This window comes from Sphaerodactylus townsendi, linkage group LG03, assembly GCF_021028975.2.
Source record: "Sphaerodactylus townsendi isolate TG3544 linkage group LG03, MPM_Stown_v2.3, whole genome shotgun sequence".
NCBI lineage: Eukaryota > Metazoa > Chordata > Lepidosauria > Squamata > Sphaerodactylidae > Sphaerodactylus > Sphaerodactylus townsendi.
This window is the reverse complement of record NC_059427.1, coordinates 54,077,210-54,098,339: the sequence shown is the minus strand read 5'-3', so window position 1 is coordinate 54,098,339 and position 21,130 is coordinate 54,077,210. Positions and strand designations below refer to the sequence as shown.

The following is a 21,130-nucleotide window of genomic DNA, read 5'->3' as shown; positions in this document are numbered from 1 at the left end:
AGACTTGTTAAGTCCACTGACTATTACCCCTTCCTTTTGATACATATGGGGACAAATGACTCAGCAAGATGTAGCTTTTGGGACATCATAAGGGATTTTGAAGCTCTGGGAAGGAAGCTGAAAGATGTGGATGTACAAGTTGTCATTTCATCTCTACTCCTGATTGAAGGACTTGGCCCAGGGAGTGAAAGAAGAATAGTGGAGGTAAACAACTTGCTTCGCAAGTGGTACCACCAGAAACAATTTGGGTTCTTGAATCATGGTCTGTGGTTTCATGACGAGGGACTGCTGGCCAGGGATGGGCTGCACATCACACCTGTAGGAAGAAACATCTTTGCCAGGAGGCTCACAAACCTGATTAGAAGGGCAGTGGCATATCTGCCTGGGGACGGGAGGGAGGGTTACCCCTTGTCCCCAGGCACCACTAATCTGGTCACATGGGGGTGCAAAATTGGCCCCCCACGTGAATAGGTTCAGTGTGAAGACAATGAGGTAGAAGGAAGTCCTGCTGCTTTGTCATCTTTGGACTCCCTCGGCCCTGCCCACATCATCACCGACATGGGTGGGGCCAAGGATGGGTGGGGTCAAGGATCCCATGGGTGGGGCCAAGGATCCCTGGGGGAGGGGGTGCGGCTAGGGGGTGAGCGCCATTTCCCCCTGATATGTCCCTGTAGAAGGGATTTAAACTGAGTTATGTGGGGGAGGGAGACAGTATTCAAACAGATAGGAGTTCAACAAATGATAGTGATGGTAATCCAAAGGTTATAGAGAGAACTGAGTGAATAGGTCAAGAAGGCAACAGCGGGAGGGAAAAAACATTAAAGAAGCAGCCAGAGGAAATGCACCATGGTCTTCGATGCACAGAGTATGGGAAATAAACAAGATGAACTTGAACTCTTAACACAGCAAAACAAATATGATATTATAGGCATAACCGAAACCTGGTGGGATGATTGGAACATAAGAATTGAAGGGTATAACCTATTTCAGAAAAACAGATCAAGCAGGAAAGGAGGAGGAGTAGAATTTATGTAAAAAAATATTACAGCTGTGAGCAGGTCCATGACTTAAATCCTCCAAGTCAGGTTGAGAGAAATTCAGGGGGAGAAAAACAACACTGATCTCATTGTGAGGGTCTATTATAGACCCCCATGCCAGTCTGAAGAGATGGATGATGCATTCTTGGAACAGATGACCAAACTTGCACAAATAAGAGAAATAGTAATAATGGGAGATTTCAATTATCCAGATATTTGCTGGGAGTCAAACTCTTCCATGACAATCAGGTCCAATGAATTTCTCACTTGCCTTGCAGACAATTTCATAGTCCAGAAGGTGGAAGAAGCAACAAGGGGAATGGCTATTTTAAATCTGCTCCTAACCAATAATGATGATTTGATTAGTGGAGTGGAAGTGGTAGGATCCTTAGGTGGGAGTGATCATGCTCTCCTGGAGTTTGTTTTACAGTGGAAAGGAGATGCTAAGCATAGTCATACAAGCATTCTAGATTTTAAGAAAGCAGATTTCAGTAAGCTTAGGAATCTACTGGGTGCGATCCCGTGGTCAAAATACTAAAAGAGAAAGGAGTGCATGATTGCTGGGAGTTAAAAGTGAAATCTTGAGGGCACTTTGATAAAATGACAAGGTTGGTAAATGAAGGGAATGCTGTAGACCTAGCATACCTTGTTTTTAGTAAAGCTTTTGACAAGGTACTCCATAATATTCTCACAAGTAAGATGGATTTCTAATAGGTTGACTGATCGAACTCAAAGGGTACTCAGTAATGGCTCATCTTCATCCTGGAGAGAAGTGACTAGTGGGGTGCCACAGGTTTCTGTCCTGGATCCAGTGCTATTCAATATTTTTATCAATGACTTGGATGATCAAATAGAAGGCATGCTAATCAAATTTGCAGATGACACCAAATTGGGAGGGGTAGCTAATATCTCAGAGGACAGAGTCAGAATTCAAAATGATCTGTTTGGCAGTGGAATTCACTGCCTCGGAGAGTTATGGAGTCTCCTTCTTTGGAGGTTTTAAACAGAGGCTGGATGAACATATGTCAGGAGTGCTTTGATTGTGTGTTCCTGTATTGCAGGAGGTTGGACTTGATGGCCCTTGGGATCTCTTCCAACTCTATGATTCTATGAACCCCTTCCTCCCCCAAAAACAATAATTGTTTAAACCTACCTTACATAGTTGGCTCCAGTCCTTAGTACAAGTTTGTCGAAAGGCAGCTGTGAAAGCACCTAGGTACGCTATTACTCCTGCTGATACCAAGACATCTCCTGACAAGTTATCATAAGTGTTTTGAAGATCATCTGCAGCATTAGACCATCTATAGGAAAGCACAAATTCAACACCTATTATTACTTCATCACCATTAGTTTTGGCTTGTCACATGGGAATTGTTGAATCAGAATTAGAGATTGTATTATTAGAAAATCATGACCAACAGCACAATCCAAGAGAAGGGGGGCTGAAAGTGATGTGGAGGCGGCATGACCCTTGCTCCTCAACCCTCTCAGGGGGCAGGAATTGGAAAGCAGGTGGGAGCTCATCTGCCTACTTCTGCCCCTCCCTGATCCTGGGCTAGCTTTGCCAGCTCTCTCTTCCTCATCCCCCATGGATGGTAGCCATTCTGTCCATCTGCTCCTGCCCCACCCCTCCATGTTGCTGCTGCTGTGTCACCATTCCAGTGTCACCAACTGGCTTTTTGCTTTGCCATCCTGGAGCAGGGTGTGGCACAACCAATTGCTTAGGAGGCAGCTCAGCTGTGCTGTTGCTCTACCATCCCCAGTCATGGTGCAGCTGCCCCCCTCCCTAGATTGTGCTGTGTCAAACTAGGACCTGGGAGACCCAGGTTCAAATCCCCACTCTACTTCAGCAACTCACCAGGTCTCCCAGGTCTAGTCATTCTCTCTTAGCCTAACTTACCTCACAGGTTGCGAAAATAAAAGGGAGAAAGGCAGCATACAGTATATGTAACACTGAAAATTTAAATTTTGCTTATGTTCTTGTATGTTTCACGCAAGTAACAATTTTTTGCCTTAAAATGTCTCCGTGTGCATATATTACCAGATGGATTTTAGATCTTCACTCACAAGCAATATTGAAAAACTGTCCTTTGCTTGCTAGAATGAATGCAAAGTATTTTTCCCTGACCTTGACTTTTCTCCACCAAGACCTCCAATCAGCTTTTCTGCTCTTTCAAGCTTTTTAGCGCATAAATCCACCTGAAATTCTAGGCGAGCTTTTTCTTCAGTTTTTTCTGCAAAGGTATGCTGCAAAGCTTCCAAACGATCTTCAACAGCTTGAAGTTCAGCTCTCTTTTGATTTAGCAAGGCCATTGTCTGTGCCAAAGATTGTTGTGCCTCTGCTAAGCGGGCTTTCTTGGGAGCAACGACCTATTCAATTACAGTTAAAAATCACTGATCACTAAATGGCTAAAGAAACATATAAAATGAAGTCTAGAAAATGAAGTTCAGTTGCTCAGATAATTTAACGATAAAAAGGCTTTTCAGAGACTTGATGCTACAGGCTTCAATGGAACATAGTATATTAAGTGCTGCTCCTCTTCAAGTCCCAACAGCAAATATGAAATATGTGCAATATTTCAATTCCTTCTCCAGAATACTTTCTGTGATATTCTGAGCTGATCTCCTATTCAGGTAAAACCTCAGTGTTTGATTTGTTTTAGACTCATTCTAGCATTGTTGGATGACATTCAAAATGTCTAGTACTTTCTAAAGCAGTGGTTCTGAACCTTCCTAATGCCGCAACCCTTTAATACAGTTCCTCATGTTGTGGTGACCCCAACCATAAAATTGGTATATATAAAATGCAAAAAGACTGTTTTCCGACGGTCTTAGGCGACCCCTGTGAAAGGGTTGTTCGACCCCCAAAGGGGTCGCGACCCACAGGTTGAGAACTGCTGATCTAAAGGGTAGATCTATAAAGGACTATTTGCACAGGCAGCTATATGAAACCTGCATATTCAGAGGCAGCATGCCACAGATTATCAAAGCTGGGGACAAATAAGGAAAGGGCTGTTGCCCCATGCTCTGCTAGTGAACTTTGCAGATGCATCTGGCTGGGTGCTGTTGGCAACAAAATGCTACGCCAGATTCCAGCCTTCTGTAGAATTAATATTTTCCAAGCAGGGAGGCAGGAAAGTACACAATCCCACCTTTGTAACTCTGTCATACACTTCCATTGCCATAATCCATTTACACAGGCCTTCTGCTGCTGAGGATGCTTTAGCCACTTTGGGTGGATCAAACTCAGGATTGGTTAGATAGTCAGAACGAATCTTCTGCATGACAGAAACCTATGGGAAAATATATTGGTATATATAAAATACAATGTATTTATATACAGTCTTCATACATTCAACTTTGGGTTATCATTATCAGCATGTTATTCCCTTTTCTACTGACTAGATTTTTATATTGGCTAACATAAATTCCCAAGCAAATGCTTAGTGAGATAATGGATATGCAGAGGTAAACCTGCAAGAGAGAATCAGATGGTGGAAGGAAAGGATACTTAACTGTGCTCATCTTTATTGATTGTACCCTGAAAAGACCTCCCGAAACTGTTTTTTCCCCATGCTGGGCTTACTTCCAATTTCAGAACCCAGCTGTGTGAGGGTGGGGAACATTTTAAAATGACTTGGTAAATGGTTGTCACAGGGCAATTCCCCACGGTCAAAAAAGCACATGATACTCATGGTAAAAGTCCCGGTTTGGGCAAGGAGTCCCCACGGCTTCAGTGCCCAACTCGGCTCCATCCCGACCCTGGCACGTGCTCTCCCCCTCACCCTGCACTTTTAAAAAACCGTCAAGAAGGTACACCTTTTTGAAAAATGTGGGCCGAGGCTGCACCAATCAGAGCGCAGTGGGCTGGGCACAGAGCGTGCGAAGGGGGTTTGTTTGTTTGTTTTGTGCTGGCTGTGGCTTTGTAGGCATGAACCTACAAAGAGGACAGCTAGTGCTGTGTATGTGTTCCAATGAAGCTGCAATGAAGTTGACCCCCTCAACAGACAAACACTGCAGTGGGGAGGCAGAGACTGGGATGAAAAGGTGCTGTATGTTATGGAACCAGGGAAAACAAGGTTTATTTTCCCAGTGGGGATTCGCCCCCTAGAAGAATCAGCGGGGGGGGGGGTTAAACACTCCACCTCTTTCTACTCAAGATTGCAATTCAGCCTCTTGCTTGTGGCAAGCTTGAATTACCCGTGGGTATTCAGGAGAGAGCGAGGGAAGGCAGTATGGTATAGCCCAATTTCATCAGATCAGATCTTGAAAACTAAGCAGGGTCAGTACTTATAAGGGAGACCTCATAGGAAGACTCTGCAGATGAAGGCAATGGCAAAACACCTCTGATTCTCACTTATTTTGAAAGTCCTTTGCTGGGGTCACCATTAGTTGGCGTGAACTGATGGCATTTTACATACATATTCTGAGGAGAAAGTCCTCTCTTTAGCTGCCATATTGGTGCTCTGGGTGGAACTGTGCTTTGAGGAATGTGTGGCTCCCCCACATCGGTATAAATAGCTACTTGTTTTTTGACATTAAATGATGGGCAAAGAGTCTTATGCTCCTCCCCCTTGGATCAGCATGACCTGGTGCTTCCCCTTGCTTGCTTGTCATGCAATACTGTGACAAATAGATGGTCTCCCCTTAATTTCCTTTATAATAATATACTGTAACATATCAACAGGTTTAAACTGAACAACAGGATTTTACATGATTTAAATCAGAATTTAAAAACAGCATATTTACAGCAAAATGTGGGGAGATACTCCCTTCAGAATTACCCTTCCCCAGCTGAAGAAGAAGAGTTTGGATTTATGTCCCCCCTTTCTCTCCTGTAGGAAACTCAAAGGGGCTTACAAACTCCTTTCCCTTCCCCCCTCACAACAAACACCCTGTGAGGTGGGTGGGGCTGAGAGAGCTCAGAAGAACTGTGACTAGTCCAAGGTCACACTGCTGGCATGTATGGGAGTGCACAGGCTAATCTAGTCCCCCAGATAAGCCTCCACAGCTCAAGCGGCAGAGCAGGGAATCAAACCTGGTTCCTCCAGATTAGAATGCACCTGCTCTTAACCACTATGCCACTGCTGGATCACGGACCTGCTCTTAACCACATGATCACTGCTGGATCATGGGAAAAGAAGGACCCAGGCACAGCAGGCTGTCTCCCTCTCCTTCAAATAAGAAGCTCTGAGCTTGAAAGCTGCTATGGGCCAATCCCATTTAAGAAGAAACTGTGTGTTTCTGGAGCAAAGGTTACAGAAAGATGGGATCATAATCTCTTTCATTGTTCCTTGCAGAGCGTAAACAGACACAGAACGATAAATTATCTCCTTTTGTACTTCAAATATTATTACAATTTATTATAATAATTTATTATTAGACAACAAAAACTTACTGGAATGTTGTCTTTGTCATACTCTCTTAGATCTCTTAGGAAATTCATGTCACCCAACACTTTTTTGCTGGGTCCCCAATAGTCCAAAATCTGTAAAGACAGTTGAACTGACAATATTAGTATAGAAGTTTTTTAATTAAAATAAAATTATTCTCACATTACTTAGGTCGATAGTAGCACCGGAAGCAAACCTGCAGGGAACAAACTAATTATCACTGATTCTCTATACACTATTTAAATCTTATTTTACCCACAACGTTCTAATACAAAGGATTATTTTCCCAGGTTATCAAAGCCCTGTTGCACAAACACCCTGACCTGGAAAGCTCAGGCCAGCTGGATCTTGTTAAAACTTGGAAGATAAGCAGATACAGTCCAGATTAGTTCTCGGATGAGAGACAACCAAGGAAATCTAGGGTTGCTATGCAAAGGCAAGCAATGGCAAATCACCTCGGAAGTCTCTGCCTGTGGAAACCCTATGGGGTAGCCACAAGTCAGGTGCAATTTAATGGCAAAAAACCACATATGCTGTAGAGCTAACAAATGCATCTTTACAACATATGCACTGTGCCCATGACATATATTATAGAAAGCCTACTAAGCCCACAGCAGAATCCTGAGGACTGCCCTGCAACCAACCACTGATTGCATATTTGGTCTATTGCAGTGGTGGCGAACCTTTGGCACTCCAGATGTTATGGACTACAATTCCCACCAGCCCCTGCCAGCATGGTTAATTGACCGTGCTGGCAGGGGCTGATGGGAATTGTAGTCCATAACATCTGGAGTGCCAAAGGTTCGCCACCACGGGTCTATTGTCTATGGTAGCACCAGCTGCCAGTGGTGGTGCTAGTCTGCTCCCTCATTAGAGAGCAACCAGCAGGAAAACGAGCATGCTGCTGGGTTTTTGTAGGCTGTGACCACATCAGCACCCCCAGTAACTGCGTTCACGGCATCCCATACCGGGTTCTGATGGCTCCACTGTGACAGATGGAGCAGGCAGTATCCATCATGGGTCATTAGGAACAGTGAGCCTAGCCATGTACACAACACAGCTGAGGGTTGGGAAGGAGCAGGTCCAGGAGAAAGCAAAGTCAGTACTGTATGGATGACTTCTCTCATTTCAGAATCCTAACAGGTACCCTACCTGGAGGCTCACCCAAAGGAACGACTGCACACTGACAGGGAAGAACGGGTGAAGAACCTGAACATGCTCCCCTCCATTCCTCTCACTTGAAGCTGGGTGCCCCCACCCCATGACAGCACCTCCCACAGTCAAGCTCAGCTTGGCAACACGAGCTATGGTTTTCTGGCACCATGGCCCCCACCACCATCAATTTTACCTTGCCAAGTCCTGAAGGATCTGCAACTTTTTCAGGTTTTATATCCTTCATAACACAGATGGCAGCCATGACAAGTTTGACACCAGAAGGTGGATTCTTCATTGATTTCACAATTGTAATGTCTGCAGGCTAAAACGAAATATGTTGATTTATAATCCAATCAGTACTGCTAAAAATGGCGGTGGTGAGTTATTTTGCATTACTTTTATTCTGATTTTGTAGGAATACTTTCCTTACACTAATGTTTTGTCCCCTCCTCTGTTCTTCTTCACACGCTTCCTTACAGCTCCCTCTACCCACCCACCCATGCATCATCAAAATGACGCTTATTTCCTCTCTGTTTCTGGCTATGTTATGTTTCATCCTTGTTTTCTCATCTGCTCTGGTGTCACTGGTTCAACTTGCCTTCAGAGTGTCCAGCGCAGCGAGTGCTGCCTCCAGGGCTGGGATTGCCTCTGCAAGGTCACTCTCACATTCATTCTTGAGCGCTTGGGCTTCTGCTGCTTTTTCTGTAGCGATCTCTTCATCCACTTTTACAGTTTTGCTTTTGGCTTCCACCTCTGCAGACTCTCTCTCTATGATCTAAAAGGGAAAAAAATAGAAATAGAAATAATGGTGAATGTCACAGAGTCAAATCTATCTAGCTTTACTCATTCATTTATTTGGGGGAGAAAGATAGAAATGGGGGGCAGCTGGGAAGAGACAGGTTTGAAAAAAGCTGAAATCATTGCCAGGACCACGCTCAACAAACTCCAGTCATACCCATTAGGCACTCAGCTAGATCTGAGTCCAGTAGCACCTTAAAGACCAGCAGATTTTTCACCAGATACTTTGATTCTAGAAAGCATATACCCCCCCCTTCAAAAAAAAGGTTTTGTTGGTATCTAATTTTTTTTAACTAGTGGACTTGAATCTAGTTCTTTTATTGCAGACAAACACGTCTACCCTCTGAAACTATCTCCAGTAGGGACAAGATAAGCCTTAATGCAAGGCAAAGAACAGTATCCAGATGAATAATTTCCTCCCCCTGCATTTGATTCTCTGCCACACTACGGCCCTCTGGGCAGGCTCTGATCCTGACTGATTGTGGGGCAGGGCAGATGCACAGTGTGGACTTGGTGGGGAAGTTAATTGAATATTTTATTGTCTAGGTAAAAGTGGGGTACCTAATAGGTATATACAGAAATGCTACCATGTGCCTGGAACCTTGACCTGCTACACAGAATAGCTAGAATGGGAACATGAGATACAGAAAAGGAAGGAGATATGCTGGAAAACAGAAAGGTGATGTCAATAGGCTTACACAAGGATGATTTAATTACAGCTGACACTGAAGCATTTATTTTTGTGAACAGGCAAATGGTTTCAACAAAGCTAACTGAAACTTTTGTGTGTGTACCATTTAAGCAAGCTGGTGCCTTGCAAAACTATGCACATGTTTAAGAGCAGAAAAAGTACCTTCATCATAACTGCATTATCCACTTTAGCCTGCTCTAGTTTAGGCTGCAAATCAACCAGTTCTTGTTTCATTTCGCCAACCTAAAACCAACAGCAGTTGTACATGAGTTATTTACCACATAGCAAGCTGCAAATAGAAAAAACTGATATTTAAATATGCCACTAAGCTATGTGGTTCCAAAATTTCCATTAGTATTTTAATTATGTTCTCCATTAAGAACCCTAAGTTCTTAAATGATGCATTCTTGTCACTAAATACAGAGCATACAAAAATATCAAAAACTATGGGAACAAGGCTTTTCACAGTGCTGAAGGGAGATGATTATCAGCTCTCACAGCCACTGGGACGAAAGATGCACTTTCACAATTAACTCACCTGAGATTCAGCAAAAGCTAGTTTGTCTAAACCATTAGTATATCTTCTTTTCGCCCTCATCACCGTATCTCTTTTTGAAGTCAAAAGTTGTTGGAAAGAAGCAATGAGTTCAAGATATGAAGTAGGGGTAACATAATTATGCCGTCCCAATGCTTCCAAATATCTGTGGCATGAGAAAATTTTCTTTAGATATAATCAACATTCAAAAGAAAGTAGCCATTTGTTTAATCAGAGGATACCTCATTTTAAAGGTAAAAGTAGTGTGCAAATACTGGGTCAGTAATATTTACTATGCAGACTTTGTTTACAGGGTGGTTTGCCAATGCCTTTCCCAGTCATCTATACTTTATTCCCAGAAAGCTGGATACTCATTTTACCGACCTCAAAAGGATGGAAGGTTGAGCCAGCCTTGAGCTGGCTACCTGAATCTGACTTCAGTCAGGATCAAACTCAGGTCAAGAGCAGAGCTTTGACTGCATTATTGCAGCTTACCAGTTTGTGCCAGGGAGCTCCCTAAATCTTGTTTAAGGTGAATATGATTCTAATGTTCCAGGATTCCCATATCACAAAGGGCTTCCTTCAACAATGACTGTACAGTTATTACACATTTATAGTGCACAGTCCAGAAGTCTTCCTTCTTTTTTAAAAAACAAATGTCAATCACAAGGAACGTGTGGAAAAATATGTGGAATCTTTCCCATGCCTCTCAACTGTTTTTTTCTCCTTCTTGGACTCATATGGGATCCTAAACCCTCAAGAAAAAAATAGTTGGGGGATAGGGTTATCACATAAAAAAGTGGCAGGCAGATCCTACCTCCAGGTGGGACCTGGGGATCCCCTGGAATTACACCTCATCTCCAGAATCAAGACTACAGAGATCAGTTCTCCTGGAGAAAATGGATGCTTGGAGGATGAAGTCTGTGGCACTGTACCCCATTGAGGTCCCTGCCCTTTCCAGGATCCATTCCCATATGTTACAGCACGGATCTGGCATCCCCCACCCCCCCACCCTTTGCTGGTGGCCAGAGGGGACTTGGCGACCCTACAGGCAGAGGAAAGGTTCAGATCCTCACTCTAACCTGCCACTTTAAGTTCATCTTCCAAAACATATCACTAAACATACATTTGAAGGCAACTAAAGGTTTAAAACCCAGGTGTAACATGTACCACTTTAGATTCAATACAGTTAAAACGACCCATTATCTACTGGTTCGTTTTAGAAGAGCTGAGGATTTACAATGAGGTTGCTATTCACAGTGTATTTACACCTATAAATCCAGGACACATTGGGTTGGCTTCAAGGGTGCTCTTCTACTGCTGCAATGGCAGTGTACTATGAGTGCACTAAAACAAGAAAACTACTACTTCTGTTGGCAGAAAAAGGGTAATTTTACTATTAATGGCTCAAGCAGTCGACTCCCACTTCAACCCAACCTTAAGTACTATTCATGAGGGCTGCCTGAGTCGCAGGAGCAGAATTTCGGGGGGGGGGGGGGACACTGGACTGAAGTAGGAAGGGGGAATTAGCAAAGTCCCATTTCACAAGCTTCAATCTGCTGGGAGTACTTTGGATACTATCCATTGTTGTGATATAGCTGTGCCATTACTATGAACGGGTCTATAACTTATGGTTACAGAGTTTGAAAAGAATGCTGATATTGTGTTTAATGACTATAGATGTTTTTTCATCAGGAGTTAATTGCTAGGAGATGATCTGGCAGCTCTGACTGCTAACTTAGAGCAAGTGGCTTTTCCTAATTATATGAGCATTTGTGTGAAAAATAGCAGGCTGGAGTCTGAATAGAGAGAGAAACTGATGGAGAAAAACTGTGGACTGATTCAAGGTAAAGTTTGGTGAAGTGCAAGAAATCCCTCTTCTAGGAACTTGAGGTCACATATCAGAAGTACTGCTTTGTAGGAGTGTCCCTTTGGCTCTACCCATATATTTGCAAACAAAACAAATATTGTAAAGGTGCCATAAATCTCTAGTATTATCTCATTCAAAGTGTCTCTGGAACTTTTCACTCCTTAAAGAAGCAGGAAATGTGCAATACTAATGAGATAAATCAAAGCAGATTGCTGACTGGTCAACATTTTTCTGGCCAAAATTGATCCTAAATTTTAGCTTTGTTTAGATTAGAAGGGGTTTTTTTTTCATAATTGAACATTAACATGCCAAACTCCTTCCTTTCTAGCATACTACATGATATATTAGGCTGTTTCAAAAATGTATATAGAAATATAACCTTGTAGAAAGTGTCAACACCGAAGTATGAAAGTGTTTGCAAATAGGAACAACTTCTTGCCGCTCATTGGCTGTGAGCTCAAGCCTTTCCAAGAACTTGACAGCCACACGTTCAAGAGCATCCTCAGGCCAAGGCTGAAAACAGGAAAGATATGAACTTTACTGGTGGTCCCCTTCCAATATTAATGAAATACAACTTTTGACTTTTTCCTTACTAGTGGTTCCTCATGAAATCTGCTATAGTCACAGTTCACTTTACAGGCTATTACATCCAAGACACTGTCATTTTATTTATTTAGCTGTCAAGTCACAGCCAACTTACTACCATCCTGTAGGGTTTTCAAGGCAAAAGACATTCAGAGGTGGTTTGCCATTCCCTGCCTCTGTGGAGCAATCTTGGACTTCCTTGGCACTAATTAGAGCTGACCCTTCTTAGGTTCCAAGATTTGACAACATCAGACAAGCCCAGACCACCCATATCAGACTACACTGTCATGACTCAAACTCTAATTTCAGGTCCTTTTCTCCCCTCTGAAAAGTCTTGCTCCATTGGTGAACATGGAACATAGTGAACTTGAAAGCTCCCTCTTTTTTATTATTTACTTTTTTGTGTGTATTGTGAATTGTACATTGAACCCAGGTATCGTATATATAACTAACTTTGCCTGTTGGCTAATCTAGGAACTTTACTATAGACCCCCAGATAATCTATTATCCTGCAATTTAACTACTTTATGGACCTCTTCAGGTTATACACAGCGTGCTGTACAGAAATCAGGAAGGCGAAAGACTCACTATGTATGGGATTAAAAGTCTGGGACTAGGATCTGGGAGACCCAAATTCAAATCTCCATTTGTGCCATGGAAGCTTGCTGCATGACACTGCCCCAACTCACACTCTCTCATCCTAACCAATCTCACAGGGTTGTTATCAGGATAATATGGAGGAGAGGAGAATAATGATGTCAGTCACATTGGTTCCCCCACTACAGAAAAAGGTATATTGCATAAGGAAATAAATAAATGGAGCTGTAAATACAAACACACTGAATTCCAGACACAATTGCACACAACAAGCCATTTGGCAACAGCTATTTTCTCAGTGATAAGCAAGTGTGTTTTGAGGTACTGAGACTGTCAAAATTTGAGCGGTAAAAGCACGATTCACTATTTACACAATGACTTCTACTGCTGTGTATACACAAACATTTAAAGTTTATTTACTTCCTCAAAACCTTTGAAAACAATTTGCGATTTGGGAGAAAATACACCCTATATAAAAGAGGTCATTGTCAACACCTGGTCATACTGGACTATTGTCCTAACTGTTCTGTTTCTCAGAGATACTTTCAGGTTTCCCTGCTTTGCTTTGCCAGGCGAGCTTCAAGGTCAGAGAGATACTGAAGCTGTTGCTCTCTCTGGCAGGGAACTGCTATGCCTTGAGAAATTGCTGGATAAGGGGGGCTGAATTGCTTAGCAGTGGAAGGGGGACTGCTGAGGAGCTGTATATCTTGGGGATTTAGGTGCCAAAAGGCAGTCTTGTCAAAGATTCTTACAGTGTTGCATTCCTGGGACCTGTCATTCAAAAAAAAAGGATTTCATTATTAAATGATCTCATTACTGGACAACCCAGGGCATGACAGTAATATAAAGATTAGAAGGTATTGAAGAAGGTACTGTTGAGCTATGTATTTGTCCATTTGTTTAATTACACTTACAAACCTGGAACCAGTCAATAGTGCAGCAGTTGATAAGTGATGGGAATTGTCTCAGTCGGTTGCGAAAAGCATCACCAATTGGGCTGAAAGCAACCACAACATGGAGGTTTTCTTTGCAGCGATTCACAAAGAAAGCAAATAAAGCCAAGGGACTGAGCTCTTCGTGTTTACTGCCTGCTTGGGCTACTGATCGAACACCCTAAAAGATAATGGACTCTAATAAATTACACAATTCTGAAATATAATACTGGAAAATAATTACACCAATAAATAGAATGTCAGAGGACGACATTCTTATATTTTGAGCTGAGTGCAAGATATCTACCACACTATTCAGTATTTGAGAAAAATGCACAGCAATTTTAGTTAAAATGTGAGCAGCCTTCTGCTTTGTCCCTAATTTTCAACCGTATAGGACAGTGATAGTGAACCTTTTTGAGACCGAGTGCCCAAATTGCAACCCAAACCCCACTTATTTATCGCAAAGTGCCAACACGATAATTTAACCTGAATGCTGAGGTTTTAGTTTAGAAAAAACGGTTGGCTCCCTCTTCCTCCGCCCCACTCGCTCGGGCAGGGGCCAGCCTGCTCTAGCCTCCAGCAAGTCCTGCTCACACCGCTCTGTGCCTCTCTAGCATCTCTGCCTCCTCTGTGCCCCTCCCCCTCGGGCAGCAGCCACCCGGAGCACAGGCACCAGGCCCACCAGCCGAGTTCTCCCTGCTCACTGTGGTGCGCGAACATTGTGCTCAGTGGCCCATTGTGCTCAGTGGCCAGCCTAGATGTGTGTGTATGTGTGTGGGGTGATTTTCCACCCCTACATGATGAACTCTGTGTGTACGTGCCCACAGAGAGGGCTCCGAGTGCCACCTCTGGCACCCGTGCCATAGGTTCGCCATCACTGGTATAGGAACAAGGCTCAATTAAAATGAACCATTTACTCAAATTATGAAAATTTACCCCAAATGAAACCATAGTTATCTTCTTTATGAATAAACTGGTGTTTGCAAATCTCCACTTACTGACCATCTGATTGGCAAGCTAGATAAAGACGATCACCCCAAAGGGATGGATGAAGTGCAGTCAGAGTCTGAAGAAGACAGTCTGCTGCTGTGCATGTGGATTTCTAGCATGGTGACTACTCTGTACCATTGCTGGAGATAAAAGAGATTTTGAATCTTTGTAGCACCTCTTTATATGGACTGTCCCACAGCAGAATGACCCAAGGCCATAAAATACAGTAATATTAAATATAAAATGAATATTCCTTCTGTGCCTATTTCAAAAGCTATAGTAGCATTTTAATGGTGCAATAAGTCAAGACACAGAAGTAAAAATAGCATAAAAGGAAAGCAAGAAGCTGTGGGATTGCTTGTTGCTACTGCACTGCAGATTGCTTGCTGCTATTGCACCACAGGCCCAATCCTGATCAGGCCCGCCTCATGGCTATTTTTAAGTGGCTAACAGCCCCATCCAAAGGGGGGAACGGTTCTGGAGAGTGGCGCAGCCTTGTGCCAGAGCGTTTGCCCTCCCTGGGACACTTAGCCCAGAGAAGTAAGCAGAAGCGTTGGTGGCTGCCCATCCTGCAGCCCCACTGCTGCAGAATCCAGAAGTTCAGGCTGCGGTGGGGCTGGGCTGGCATTCTGTTCAGATGCCAGTGTTGGGTGGGGCAAGCTGGGGCATTCCTGGGGGCGGAGCCGATATTTGTTGGCTCCTTCCTGGGGTCGAGGGTTGGGAGTGCCATGCTCCAACCTTCATATTTATGCCACCACAAGTCTGTGGGAAGGTGTTTCAGGACTTTTCTGAGCTGCACCACCCGAAAGCCCTCTTGGAGGTGGTGGGGTGGCACCCCACTGGCACTGGGTACACAGATGCCTGTGGGTTTGGATGGGGCTGCCAGTTGTCCTCTAAAATACCACTGTGGACCACAGGTTGGCCACACTGGCACAACACTTGGCACTGGTGGGTTGGCACCACACTGGTACCAGATTGACTAGTGCCTGTGGGTTTGGATGGGGCTGCCAGTTCTCCTCTGAAACACCACTGGGGACCACAGGTTGGCCACATATGTATTTATGGACATTTTAAAGATTAATTGTCATTTTTTTTTAAATTCTTATGGGGATACCTCCATAACTTCTTGTTTTTCATCCGCTGCAAAAATATTCGGCACTTCGCCAGTATTGAGTAGACTGTCAACATCTTCCAAAAAGGCTTCTTCTTTAATCTGTGTGTCTGTGATTAGAAACACAGTTTTCAAGCCCTTCATGCCTGCACTCCTCAGAAGGGTCTAAAAGTAACAAAAAAAAATGTGAAAGGATACTCAAAGAATTTAATATCTACTTAGTATCTACAGTATAAAACAATGTGCAATTATATTTAGCCAACAAAAAAAAAATACTATGTTTGGGGATTTTATTCTATTTTTTTCCAAGTATTTGAATTTTAATATGGGGGCTTCTTCAGTGTGAAAGTAGCTTCACTGAAATATTTGCAAGTCTCATCTTATCTTTGAAAACAACCTGGAGACATATAATTTGCCAAATACTTTCAAGATCTACTGCTTGTTTGTTTTCAGTGTACTTCTAACTGTTCCATGCCAGTTTTATTGTTTTAGAGTTTATAATTTCATTTAATTTGTTCTTGTTTAATATTTACATAAAACATCCTGAACCTGAACTGTAACACGGGTACTAATTTGTTTATAGATGACCTTTCAACTGAAAATATCCCCAAGGATTTTTTTTTAATTTTTATTTTTTAAAGTAATATATGTTTATTAACCATTTCAATCATTACAATAAACTCATTAAATTCTATACAATCAAATCAGCATATCATAATGTACAAAATGTAAAGTTAATTCTTATATGAACTATACATATGAATATATAAATTATAAATGCATTAGCTTGAACAAATTTGAAACGAAGATCAAAAGAAGGAGTTATCTTGCTATTTAAAAAAAAGAAAAAAACACCAGGTCTTATACAATATGTCCAATATTCCATAAAATATATACTTTACAAATGTCAATAACATTCCACAAACCAATTATATCCCTTTATTTATTTAAATATTTTATTAACAAGCCCCAAGTTTTATTAAAATTTTCGGGATTGTTTCTTATTTTCCATGTCAGTCTGTCAATAGACTATTTACAAGGCTATTTACAACATGTTATGTCTCAAAGAATCAGGAGTCGGAGGAACAAAACATGGTGCTTTATTTCAAAGCTGCTACTCACACATAGCCTAAAATCACTCTGCAGCTGTGCTCAATATAACACACCTACTGATTACCAATTCCAGTGCAACAGCTGCAGACTCTTAAAACAATACAGTACCTCACAATCAATACAATACATTACACCCCTTCCCCCTAACTCCTGTAATAATCTGGTGGGATTCTCTTTCGCTGAGATCGTCTCAGCTCCCGCTCTGGCTCCTGAGTCTGTGTTTGTTCCTGGTTCTGCAAAACAATTGGACCCTTTGCTGTTTCCTTATCCTGCATCTCCATCTGTGCCCTTAACGCCCCAGGTTCCTCTGGGACAATTGGACTATTTACTGCTTCCTCATCCTGCAGCTCCATCTGCCCCTTAGCAGCCCTAGATCTCGAGAGGACCTGGGGTTCCTGATCTACTGTTGGACCTGGCACTCTCTTCCTTACTTGGTCAACATGTCTGCGGATCACCCGCCCCTCTTCAGTTTCCACCCTATAAGACAAAGGGCCCTGTCGGCTGCCTCACAACTGCTGGGACCCAACATGGACCTGCTCCATAATTTCGGACATACACCGTATCATCCCTATCAAATGTCCGAGGTGCTTTCAACACCTGATCTTCTTTCCGTGGACGATCATCAACTGAATCGGGATGCATTCGGTCCAGCAACGTTGTGAAGTTTCCGATTCATTAGCAACTCCATGAGGACTCCTCCCGGTGGCTGTACGCGGTGTTATGTGCTGTGTTAACAAAAAATTTGCCAACCGGCCGGTGCCAATCCCCTCTACTATTCGGCTGCAATGCATCGCTTCGTTGTCACGCGCATCCTTTCTGCCTGCCCATTCGTGGCTTGGATGAAAGGGGCCGAGGTAACCTGGCGAATAACACCATTGGCCAGGAATACTCTAAACTCCTTGGATACAAACGCTGTCCCATTATCCGATACCACCGTATCCGGGAGGCCATGGGTTGCAAATAACTTACGCAGTGCCCTAATAACTGTTTGTGATGTCATTGACATTACTGGCACTACTTCTAGCCATTTGGAATATGAGTCCACTACGATGAGAAACACCTGGCCTTGGAAAGGCCCTGCAAAATCAATATGTACCCTCAGACCTCTCTTTATATTGCCTTTGTGGACTTTAAATCCGCCTTTGATTCTATCTCAAGAGATTTACTTTGGAACAAATTGCTTAGTACCGATATAGATAAACGGTTACTAATGCTAATCAGGGCACTTTATCAGAATACCAGCATTAAAGTAAAATATAACCCACAAGGTTATCTAACAAATGAAATCAAAAGTAGCAGAGGGGTCAAGCAGGGTTGTATTTTGGCCCCCTCCTTATTCAATTTTTACATCAATGATATTGTAGCCTTATTCAATAACTTGAATCTCCATCCCCAAAATTGCTGTAAAAGTATCTCTTTACTTTTATATGTCTTGGATGATCTAGCTCTTATCTCTAGAACCCCCATTGGCCTAAGGAGAGCCCTAAGGACCCTTGCTGACTATTCTCAGAAAACCAGTTAGAAATTAACTATGAAAAAACCAAAGTGATGGTTTGCGCTACTAGACCTAAACGCCATATATGGAAATTAAATGGGAAAAAATTGGAGCAGGTTCCACTCTACAAATATCTGGTAGTATTTCCAGTCATCAGGACTTAGAGCGGCTCATATCAAATATGCTGTTGCAAAATCGTCTAGAAGCTCTGGAGCTATTAGAAATTATTTCTGGAACAGAGGTGGGCATCATATTCCGGCTGCCATCAAATTATTTAAGGCCAAATCATTGGCACAACTGTCATATGGTACACCACTCACCATAACGGACTCCCTCTGCAATCTTCAGCGTCCTCAGTCAAAATTCTTGAGGTCCATCCTACAGCTCCCAAACAACATTTCGAGCAGCTGCATTGCGTATAGAGACTGGCCTAATTTCAGTACAAAGCAAAACTATGGACACTCTCTATAATATATTGGCTCAGGCTATCACGATTGCCAGAGGGTCTTGCAAGACTTGTCTTGTCCTGACATATTTGTTCCCCGTGGCTTAGAGCAGTTTTACGGAAACTATCATATTATGGACTCTCCCAACAACTAATTACCAGCATGAATTATGATAGAGCTAGGGATCTTGTTAAACTTAGAATCATAGGATGTCGAGAGGCAACACGACCTGAATAAACTCAAACACCCAATCTTCAGCAAAATAATGCTGAATAAACTTTCAATAATGCCTTATCTTACTTCTTTGTTTAACGTTAACTATCAAAGAGCCTACAGCCTACTCCGTTACAAAGCCCTTTAAGTCTAATTATACCAACGGGATTTATAACAAAGTACCAACTGAGGGCAGAATTTGCAGTTGTCAAATAGGAGGTGTTGAAAACTTCGGAACACATATTATTTGAATGCTCATACTATGATGAGATACGTTGGATGCTTCTGTCCTTTGACCAGACAAACATTCCTTTGGCTAAGAAAGAAAAGGTTAAAATACTGTTATCAGATACCAATAAAAATCTAACGTATTCTGTTGCCAAGTTTGCCTGGATATCAAGTAAAATCAGGAAGGCCCGACAGAGCACTACTGGCTCTGCCAGCTAATCCTTATTACTAATTATTATTAGACTGACCTTCCACTCATTATCTTGAGCTGATGTTCTGAGTTCCTGAGGTCTAATCTGTATTTTGTTAACTGTTTTAATCTGTATATTTGTAATATCTGTAAATTTTATGATTTTAATTCTTTTGGATCTTGCTGGTCAATGACCGTAAATAAATTATGTATGTAATATGTACCCTTGACCACGGTCTTTTTGTGGACTCCCATTGATAGGTAGGGGCCTGAGGTGGGGCAGGTCGCGTTATCTGACACTCCCTGCACCTGGCCCGCCATTCTGCTATTTCGCTAGCCATCGTTGGCCACCACACGCCTTCACGGGCCAATGCCTTCATTCTCACTATTCCGGGGTGCCCTACATGTAAGGCCTCCAGCACCCTAATCCTTAAAGCTGCTGGGATCACTACTCTATTTCCCCACAGTAAGCACCCCTTGTGGACAGATATCTCGTGCTGCCTCATTCCAAATGGTCTGAATTTTTTCCTCTAACTTACCCAATGGCCAACCCTTCCATGCCCAATTCAAAACTCGGGCAAGCACTGGGTCCTTAGCTGACCTTTCTGCTATTTCTGTCGCTTGCACTGGAGGCTCTGATACCGATTCCAGCATCAAAACCTCCAAAATTGGGGACTGATCTTCCTACTCCCTTTGTACTGGCAAGCTACTCAACGCATCTACATGACCAATATTCTTTCTCGACTGGTGCTGCAAGACATAATCATATGCATTCAGGAACATTGCCCACCGCAGCATTCTAGGGGACAATATCTGTGGTGTCTGGTGCTCTGAGGAAAATAATCCCAACAGCGGCTTATGGTCTGTAACAATCATAAATGAGTCAGCCCATACACGTAATCATGAAACTTCTTAACCCCAGCCACTATTGCTAATGCCTCCTTATCAATTTCTATGCGTAATTTGGCTCCGTTGTAGACAACGTCCTAGAATAATACGCAATTGGAGCTTCCCGCATATCCTCCAATTGATGGCTCAACACTGCTCCAACTCCATACTGGGGGAGGCATCATGCATCGTCAAAATTAATGGCTTCCTCTCATCAAAATGAACCAATACACTTTCTGATGACAACAATGCGTTTGACATCCTCGAATGCCTTCTCATGCTGACTTGTCCACTGCCACACTGCCCGTTTATCTAATAAGCGGTGCAGTGGCTCACTCATTGTGGCCTTATGCTTTAAGAATGAATGGTAAAAATTTAGCAATCCCAAAATGCCTGTAACTCTCTTGCTTTGACTGTGGTGCTGGGGCATCCTGGATGGCCCTCACCTTTGCTGATGTCGGGTGGATTCCCCTTGCATCTACCATGTATCCCAAAAACTCTACTTGGCGCTTACTCCAAACACGATTTTCCGCTTAACAGCTAACCCTACATCTGAGAAGCACTGGAGTACTTTCCGTACCGCACTGTCATCAGTTCCTCCTCAGTTGCACCCACTATCAGCACATCATCAAAATATGGTATGACTCCCGGCAAGTTTCTTAATATTTCTTCCATCAAGCTCTGGAATATCCCAGGAGCTACGCTCACTCCAAATTGCAGCCGCTTTACTCTGAATGCCCCCCTGTGAGTCACTATCGTCTGGGCTTCTGCAGCGGCATCATCCACTTCCAGCTGTTGGTATGCCTGCGCTAGATCTAATTTTGCAAAAACCTTTCCCCCTGCCAATGTTGCTAACAACT

General features: G+C 42.9%; 1 protein-coding gene across 10 annotated transcripts in view; it reads right to left on the bottom strand.

Annotated features, from left to right (window-relative positions):
* DNAH12 (dynein axonemal heavy chain 12) overlaps positions 1-21,130 on the bottom strand; it is a 134,979-nt gene that overhangs the window by 34,907 nt on the left and 78,942 nt on the right. For 9 of the 10 annotated variants that reach the window (XM_048490126.1, XM_048490128.1, XM_048490127.1 and 6 more), the window contains 11 exons: positions 15,701-15,862; positions 13,580-13,774; positions 11,859-11,992; positions 9,613-9,775; positions 9,237-9,317; positions 8,184-8,360; positions 7,779-7,907; positions 6,436-6,525; positions 4,190-4,330; positions 3,166-3,407; positions 2,191-2,338 (listed from right to left, as the gene is read on the bottom strand). In XM_048490126.1, coding sequence (XP_048346083.1) covers positions 2,191-2,338; positions 3,166-3,407; positions 4,190-4,330; positions 6,436-6,525; positions 7,779-7,907; positions 8,184-8,360; positions 9,237-9,317; positions 9,613-9,775; positions 11,859-11,992; positions 13,580-13,774; positions 15,701-15,862 — 1,662 coding nt within the window. Of the gene's footprint in view, positions 1-2,190; positions 2,339-3,165; positions 3,408-4,189; positions 4,331-6,435; positions 6,526-7,778; positions 7,908-8,183; positions 8,361-9,236; positions 9,318-9,612; positions 9,776-11,858; positions 11,993-13,367; positions 13,433-13,579; positions 13,775-15,700; positions 15,863-21,130 lie in introns of those variants that run through there. The other variant, XM_048490136.1, reaches the window with a different exon arrangement.